Raw genomic sequence first — 9,474 nt, forward strand, 5'->3', positions numbered from 1 at the left:
GGTTGAGTGCAGTGTAGAGAGTAACACGCCCCTCCCCCTCCTGTTGGTGCGAGCGAGCGGTCAGTCACGTGTGCATATGACGGCCGAAAGAGCTTCCTTTGGAACTTACGCGATTGGCAACCAGACTTTTATTGTTTTATTGCAGCTGATCTCAGTTCTGGACTTGCACAAACTGCGTTGCAATGTGTATCATTTTCCAAATGTCATTCATGTGAAAATATGAAGTCTGTAAACGCCCGTTAACACAGGCCAGAGACGCTGAAGATGGACGCACAGAAAAAAATACTGTATAGCATTTTTCATCAAATAAACTGCTGCTGTATTAATTAAAAAAATGTTATTTAATTATTTAAAGGCACAATATGTAAGTTTTTTTATTAAAATATCCAAAAACCACTAGAACAGTGTTGCATATTTTGGTGACTTGTGTACTCACATTATCCCAAATGTTTCGAAGAATGTTTAAATCCAGAGAAATAAGCCATTTTAACTAGTGAGACGGACCGTGTCCATAGTGTCATTGTGTTGCCTGCCAATGACGTCATAACCCCTCAATTTCCGGTTTTGTTTTGTATAAAATATGGAAACACCAAAGACGCTTTAATATGTTGTGAGTTTTAATAGACCGGTGACGGCCGCACAGAGTAGCATTATAACAGAACTTTCAAATGTATCTAGTATGATAAAACAGCGCTGCTTTTTTTCCCCCACATACGCACGACCGGAAGCAGCGGAAGCGGTCAACTGTGGCATAATAAAAGCTCAGCTGCTTTCGAGCCGTGTGTCACGCTCGTTCAGCGGCCTCGTTTCGCTTCGACGCCTTTCAGCCTCACCCTGCTTCATTCTACTACGTTAATAATTCATTAGCTCATCCATGAACATGATTTCTGCCCGAGCCCCGTCGGATTGCATTGGCTGTGGGGATGAAGACGACAACTCCCATGATTCCACACTCAGTCACGGCGTCATCAAACTACGCCTTTGCCTCTTTGTTTATTTTGAATACGCGCCCTCCAGCGGCGAAAATTACATATTGTGCCTTTAAATTTCATTTTTATAATTTTATAACAGTTTTTATTGAAGTTAATTGAAATGAACGGCTAATGAAGTTCTAATATAAGATATCAGATGTTAATTTGATTAACTGTACAGCCCTACTCTTTGCTTTTAGTAACATTTATGCGATTCTGCTTTACAGTAAATTGTTAAAGACAGGGATGTTCATTTTAACCGTTTAACCGGTTAACCGACCGTAAGAATTTTGACCGAATACAATCAGTTAAACGGTTTAAAAAGTAATTTAATTATTTTTTTTCAGTAATTTATCAAAATATTTAAAAAGGTTTGCTGCATTGTTAAAATACGCTACGCGTATAAAAAAAAAAAAAAACGGGTTTTTAGGGGGGGAAAAAAAAAGTCGGGCCGTATTCGCGATGTATTTGAATGGCAAATTATTATTTATTATGTACTTCACTCGCATTCCAATATCCACGTAAAACAAAATGTTTTGCATAACATCAAGGCAGCACTGTGATAAAACTTAATGGCACAGATTTTACTAGTTTTTTTTTCCATGTTTGACTGACTGTATTTTATAACGATAATTAACAGACTGCATTGTCAAGGTAGCAATGCTTAACTGAGTGCGCGCATGTGGCGCCGGCGCAATCCCTTGAATTTTTTCCTTCTAACAGTGGAAGAAACTACTCCTTTTAGTGTGCTATAATGTGTGTGCGTTCGTCTATGAAAGCAGTGTAGCCTGCATATAGTTTAAGTTTAGCTATAAACCCGAGCCCGACCCGAACCCATTCATTAAACATTAACCCGAACCCGAACCCGACCCAAAACCCGAAAGTATTTCGGGACCCGTCGGGCTCAGGTCAGGTAGCAGACCTCTGTCTTCAAGTGATAATTAAAGGAAAAACAGCTCTCTCAGGAATAACACACTATCCATCAAGTTCTTTCTACAATAGTAAGGACAGAAACTATTTGAAGAATGTACTGTGAGTGCACCTCCTAACTTGTGTTTGTCTTGACAATTGTCATTTGTAAAAAGTCACAGAAGACAATCTGGCTATACAACTAAAGACGAAAAATTGTCACTGAGCAGCACAGAGGCATTTCAAAAGCAAATATCCACCTACTCTAGGGCAGTACAGATTCAATTATATTATACTTTTTGTGCCACAATGTGTATATTTATATTTTCTACAGTAGGTCATCTAAATAAGCAAACACACACATTTACAATATATATATGTAGAGAAATTTTCAAGACCCAATGTAACAACTACACCCTTGAAATTCCCTTGAATCTGTATTCAAACACACAGTGACAGAATGTCTCAGCTCTGTGTCAACATATGACATCTGATACTAAAGACGGAACAGGTACAGACATAGATTGACAGGAGGAGGTCTGTGTGTACGCAGTTCAACCACTGAATATGCTAAATGGTATGACAGCAGCATTGAGAGTAAAGGCCTGTTCACACCAAGAACTAAAACTATAAAGATAATTATATTAGTCCACACCAACAGACGATATCGTCTGTTTATTCCAAGCACACGCTCGTCTGCCACTTTAAATTCTCGAGCTCGTCATAGCAGGATTGCTTTTGATTGGCTATCAATGTTTGTATTGTTCATCAGCTGGAAAAAATCGTTCTGAAAGTGTTTCCAATGATATCGTTTCTCTGTGCCTTTATCGTTATAGCTGTGGTGTGTACTCTGCTATTCTTTAATACTGAGAACGATTTTTAGAACTATATCTTTATCGTTATCTTTACAGTTATCGTCCTTGGTGTGAACAGGCCTTAACACTGGTTTCTTCTGAGGAGAGGACGAAGATGTAGGTCTTAAAGAGTCATTAACCGTACCTGCTTGCCGCACAGGCAAATCCAACTGTTCAGACATGGTCACCTGCAGTAGTGTAGACAAAAAGTGCACCTGGGTATGGCCCTGTGGAGCGAACAAAAAAAAAATCACAATTGTGAGAAATGCACAATTTAGCATTTGCCTGAATCCTGATCATTTAAAGTACAGTTTGGGGTTTGGGTTCTGTATACATTAATTACCATTCAGGTGTAAAAGTGGTTCAGGTTGCATGAAAATTACATTTGTGATAGTTTTTATACTGAATATTTCCTATCCAAATACAACTGTTGTTCTTCAGTGTGCGGCATGAAACACTTTATATTAACTGCTAGGGTAGATGGTTTACAAACAGAGCTGTATTGCTACACTGGATGAACCGAAACAGCATTTAAGGGAACTCCTTGAAAGTTCTCTTCCAAATAAACACCACATCTGCTTCTGGCCTCTGACACCAAACCCCATAAACATACAAAATGAACTAGTCAGCGAAGATTTCTGTGGAAAGAACCACTGACATCTAGCCAACTTGAAGCGTCACCATTTATGGCCATCTCAGTGTGTTTTCCCTCCTTTGAATATGTTCTTTCAAATACAGCGTGTCCCGAGATTAACATGTCCTGTGGTGATTCCATTGTAATAAGCTCTGAATAAATGGACACAGCTTGAAATGCCATGACAGCATTCTCACCCGACCACCAAAGCGTCAGCACACAGGAATCCAAGCCTGCTGTCCACATGGGCCGCCTGGAGCCCGGCCAGATAGTGACTGTGTCACAGGAGACCGCAGCAGGCGTCAATCCTCGACTTCAGGGGTTCACAACCTTTTGGACTCATGTCTAGCCAACTTGAAGCGTCACCATTTATGGCCATCTCAGTGTGTTTTCCCTCCTTTGAATATGTTCTTTCAAATACAGCGTGTCCCGAGATTAACATGTCCTGTGGTGATTCCATTGTAATAAGCTCTGAATAAATGGACACAGCTTGAAATGCCATGACAGCATTCTCACCCGACCACCAAAGCGTCAGCACACAGGAATCCATGCCTGCTGTCCACATGGGCCGCCTGGAGCCCGGCCAGAGAGTGACTGTGTCACAGGAGCCCGCAGCAGGCATCGATCTTAGACTTCAGGGGTTCTCAACCTTTTTGACTCCTAGGCCCCCAAACTGCACGACAATTAAGTTAATAGACTAAAGGTAATTCCTAAATTAAATACTTTTTTATTGATTCCTCTAATTAAATTTAGTATTTTGCCAAAAGAATTCACGCCAGGCCCTAAGAAAATGTTTTGTTAACTATAAACATTTTGATTAAAATGATATATTTCATGTTCTTCAATAAATAAATAAATGTAATAAATATATATATAATTTGTAATCGAAAAACATGCCCGCTCTCTCATATATATGAGAGTAAGTGCATAAAATTTCACAAAAGTGGACAAAAACAAAAGGCTTGCATAAAGGCCGATGTGCTGGTCTCTCAGGTATTGTCTTACTCATGCTGCTCAGGTAACACCTACCGTGTATACAAAATACCACTAAATGAGACTCGCTGGTTTCACACTACTCCTAAAACTCCTAGATACCACACAATATAAGTTGTCTAACAACCTAATAAATATCCATTGCCGATATATGAAGCAAAAACAGACCTAGTGAAGGAAACTGAAAAGCCAGCTACCAAAAATATCTGGTCTCAAACTAATACATATCACAGAAATCAAGAGCACCAGCTCAGCTATTACTTTAGACAAGAACACATGACAAGGACACTCAATTTCAGTGAATAAGAAAAATTAAATCTTCATAGCACACAACCCTGTTCTTGGAAAGTCAGCATTTTTGTAACTACTTTGTAATAAATGACATTTCATGACAAATTTGCTCAACTCCGCAATAAAAACACCCTTACATCACACACTTTGGCTTTAACAAGTTACTGTTCATTTACAAACAAGTACTGTACCATGGTACAGCGATGGCATAATATGACCTTTTTGGGTTGGCACTTCAAAGAAAACCATAGGACAAAAAACATGGTATTACCCAAGTCAACATATTGCCTATGTCCAACAAACATGTTATTGCCATGTTTAAAAAAAAAGACATCTACTTAAGTTAAAGTACATACTCAAACAAGCTAAAAGTAGCGACCAGAACTAAAACCACCATCTATTATGATAGTCAATAACAGTCTCCTAAAAGTAAACTACAATTTTTATTGCGTACATACTGATGGACACTTAACTACAATAAGGTTTCATTTGTTAACATCAGTTAATTACACAAGTTAACATGAACTTACAACAGTACTTCAAAATTTTACAAGTTAATTTCACCATTTCCTAACACAATTTTCATATCAAAACTTGTATGTTAACACCATGAATGCACAACTTTTTGTAACAAAGATGAATAAATTCCGTATGAAATATATTGCTCATGTCAGCTACTGCATTAGCTAATGCTAACAAATGAGACATTGCAGTGAAGCGTTACATATTCATCCAATTATCCCGATCTCACCATCTGACACATCACTGTACCTTGGTACCACAGTACTTTTAAAACTGACGCAGCTTGCTAATGTAACGTAACGGGCCCAAACAGTGCCAAAACAGCGATTTTACACATTAGTACCTATCGAAATCTATCGTCGCGTTGGTTTAACTTAAGTATGATCATCGGATATTCTGGCGAGTTAAATTGGTTAAATGGTTTACGAAAAGAGAGAAATGACAACAAGCTTCCAGCCTCATGTTGACACGTGAGAGACTAGCGCCTAGCATCTCAGGCGCTAGCACATACGCGCACTCCAAATAAACAATTGCAACACGCTCAGACGCATCAGAATTGGACCTCAAAACATAGAGACGTATACAAACTTTTCTATTCTAACCACCTTTTCAAAGTCATGTTACATTTAAGCGCCGTATCGTCTGTTTAACACTATCACATTTGCGCGAACCATTATCGCGGTGACGTAGCGAGCTGCTAGCGCGCGTTACAGAACGTTAAAAAATACATTATCTTCGCCCTTTAATAGATTGTCAACTCATATTATGTGTTACTGGAGGGCTACACACCAACAAAAAATGGTTTCAAAAATAAATTTTTAACAGATTTACTAGCGGCTACAGCCAGCCTGCTGCGCAAGGCCCGAGGCGCACCACCATCATCATCCGATCACTTTACCTCGTTCAGTTGTCTCTCTGCGGCCTCACGCAAATTTGCGTCCATCGTGCCCCGAAGGGCCTCGATCAAAGAGTTGATATCCATTACAAGGTCGCGGTCTGGCTCGGATTCGGAAGGCTCAGTGATCTATGAAGTCCCGGGCGCTGCGCACATGGACGCTCGATTCTTCGGCTACCGGCGCGAAAGGAAGAGCAGTGGAGATGGGCCGGATAGATCAGCGCCAACTTCTCCACGTTCCCCGGTAGGACGTGTAGGGAGTTGTAGTTTTTGTCGTTGACTCTGTGTTAGCGTCACTAGAGGTCCAAAACACCTCATGCGATACAAAAACAAATGTTACCATGGTGACTGAGGTTGTGTGTACACAATAACAATTTATTTTATGCATTGTGTTTCTTATCTCTATCATAAATGTGTTAATGTATTGAACTCAGAGAGAAAAAACGTATATCCACAAAACATATAGCATCTTTAGCATTAGCGTTGGTCAAAAGTGTTAAATTAGTGGTGCATTATGACAGAAAAAGTTCTTAAATTTAATGAGCATGTTTGTTGGTGGGCATTACTTGTAGGTTATTTACATGTTTTTGATGTGACTTTTCACTCCAATAGAAAAAATACATTGTTTTTGGAGTTTGTTTAAACATCTTAATTCAGCGTTAGCTTTTGTCAAACGTGTTAAAATAGTGGTGCGTTATGACGAAAAAGTTATTAAATGTAATAAGCATGTTTGTTGATGGGCATAGGCTATACCTTGTGTTTACATATTTCTGATGTGATTTTTGCTCCTTGGCCCCCTTTACAATACAATTTGACATTAGCTTCATGTTTGCAGGACTTAGTAGAAAAAAATCTGACAAGAAAACGTGGCAGTTTGCGTTTTAGCCTGCAGCCCATTATTAAAGGGATCATATGATGCGATTTCAATTTTTCCTTTCTCTTTGGAGTGTTACAAGCTCTTGGTGTTTACTGATCCTGGGAGAGTAACGTTAGACTACAATGCCGGCAGTTCTGAGTTTTATGTTTACGTGGAACGATGCAATGCAACGCAACGCGTAAAAAGACAGTATAAGTCATTATAATCAGTAATTATGTCCCCACTAGATGCAACAAATGCCTCGTTTGTAATGGGTTTTAATGTTGTCTCGTCGCTCCGGCCGGGACACGGCATCAACAGTGTGTGAGGGGCGTAACATTTCCGTCTCACGCTTGAGGTATTCGGCCAATCACAACGCACTGGATAGCTGGCCAATCACAGCACACCTCGCTTTTTCAGACCGATGAGCTTTGTAAAAATCGACGCGTTTCAAAAAGGCGGGGCATAGAGGAGAAACAATAATGTACAGTATGTGGAAAATAATGTGTTTTTTTAACTTTAAACCGCATAAACACATTTCATTACACCAAATACACAAAATAATGTTCTTTTTAGCAGCATCATATGACCCCTTTAACTTTTTTGGGACAAGGAATTTTTCTTGGAATGTGAAATACTTATGAGACATACTTTTTCATGAGGCATGCATTTTGAACACATTAACTGAGCCTTTGTGACTAAAACTCTATGTTATGTGCCCTTCCCTCTAAAGTTTCTTCTTCTTATGCTATGGGCTGGAACTTGTTGTGACAGAGACCCCCTCTAGACACCCCTAATTTTGTAAATGTACACCTGTTCTGACGATTTGCAGTAGGCCCTAGCCCCTCACTGCAGAACACAAGATCCAGAGGGCGGGGTTGGATCCACATCTAGGGGGTGGAGATGGGTGGGTTTAGGGATCAGGGGGTGGAGACGGGTAGGTTTAGGTATATGTAATGTCGGAGGAGTTGGATCTGGATCCAACCTCACCCCCTGGATCTTGTGTTCTGCAGTGAGGACCATCTCACGATTTGTGCTACCCACTCAGATTGTGCTACCTCCCATTAAAAAGATAGCACAAATCGATAGCGAAAAATGCTATCTATCAGATTGTGCTACCAGCATCATATTCATGTGTCCATACCTACCCCTACCCGTCCATACCTAACCTTACCCTAAACTTACCCTTTAAACAATGCAAATATATTTTTGGTAGCACAATCTGATAGGTAGCATGTTTTGTCGGTACACCGTGTTCCTAGAAAACATGGGTCCTCCAAAGCTTTCAGTGTCATTTTCTTTTCAATCCTGTACCTTCCCAAAACTAAACCTGTATGGTTCAAAGGTAGCCGTGAACACGTTTTGGGGGAATTTTTCTTTGCTCTGTGCCCTGTGGGCACATAGTGTATGAATTGTGTTGTGAATGATGGGCACAGACTTGGGTTTTTTAGTCTCATACTATTCCATCAGTTGAAGGATGACATGACATGTTTGATATTTTGAGTAAATTTTAGAACACATTGCTTTTTGTCAATTTGTCGTGTGGCTCCAAGCAATGAGGCATTTTCAGAGTTTGCCAGTGTATGATGCCTATAGTGTTTTAAAATATGTTCTGATTTTTAAAAGTGGTGTAGTAAAGCTCTGCAGCCTTAAATCTGCAGAGAATTTGTAAAGCTGACAATGACATGGTTGCTTTATGATGTACAACTTTAATTTAGGCTTTTATTCACATAGCCTATAAACATTATCAACGCACATACATAGAGCTTATTAAAGATGGTAAGTCAAAGCGCAGATATGCTGGCGTGACACATCAGACCTGTAAAATGATTTCCCTGTGCGCCAAGGGCCTGAAATCGGAGTACATTTGTGTGAGATGAACCTCTTTCAGTGTTATCAAGTTTCATTGAGCTGCAGCAATTCTGGTGTGTGTGAAGCCCAAAAAGGCTCTTTGGAAAGAAAAGCTCTTGGGTCACTCCTGTAAAATCCCTTCATCTCGTGACAGGTGGCTGAAGCACAGGAATCTGTAGGATTCAGGAATATTGTTGTTAGATTTAGGTTTGAGGTCGGGATGTAAAAGGTTTCATTGGATTCCAAAAAAGCACTCTTATTTCCGAGATGTCCATGTGGGGGGGCTGCGGGCACAGCGCTGGAGTTGCAGTTTAGAATCTATGCATAAATGGCATGCCAAAAAACATTTCAAACTCCAAAAAGCCCATGCTAGGTAGGCACCTGTCATGCCCCCTGTTCTACAGAAGCTAAGTTACTAAAAGCCTTGAGCAGGGTGGTCCCAGGATGCTGGCAGGGGCTTTTAGTTTAAAGTTTATCCAGCTTCTAGGAAGGCCAAGATTTCCCAACAGGTACAGCGCTACCCATATATATATATATATATATATATATATATACACAGTCATGGCCAAAAATATCGACACCCTTGGTAAATATGATCAAAGAAGGCTGTGAAAATTAATCTGCATTGTTAATCCTTTTGATCTTTTATTTAAAAAAAGTACAAAAATCTAACCTTTCATTGGATAATAAGAATTTAA

At 39.8% G+C, this 9,474-nt stretch overlaps 1 protein-coding gene across 1 annotated transcript in view; it reads right to left on the reverse strand.

Moving 5' to 3' along the window:
* ipo7 (importin 7) overlaps positions 1–6,306 on the reverse strand; it is a 21,404-nt gene extending 15,098 nt beyond the window's left edge. The window contains exons 1-2 of the mRNA XM_016483935.1: positions 6,073–6,306; positions 2,880–2,961 (exon numbers count right to left, since the gene is read on the reverse strand). Coding sequence (XP_016339421.1) covers positions 2,880–2,961; positions 6,073–6,156 — 166 coding nt within the window. The 5' untranslated portion in view covers positions 6,157–6,306. The remainder of the gene's footprint in view (positions 1–2,879; positions 2,962–6,072) is intronic.
* Between the last annotated feature and the right edge of the window lie 3,168 nt (positions 6,307–9,474).

Source organism: Sinocyclocheilus anshuiensis, unplaced genomic scaffold, assembly GCF_001515605.1.
Source record: "Sinocyclocheilus anshuiensis isolate Anshui unplaced genomic scaffold, SAMN03320099.WGS_v1.1 scaffold773, whole genome shotgun sequence".
Lineage (NCBI taxonomy): Eukaryota > Metazoa > Chordata > Actinopteri > Cypriniformes > Cyprinidae > Sinocyclocheilus > Sinocyclocheilus anshuiensis.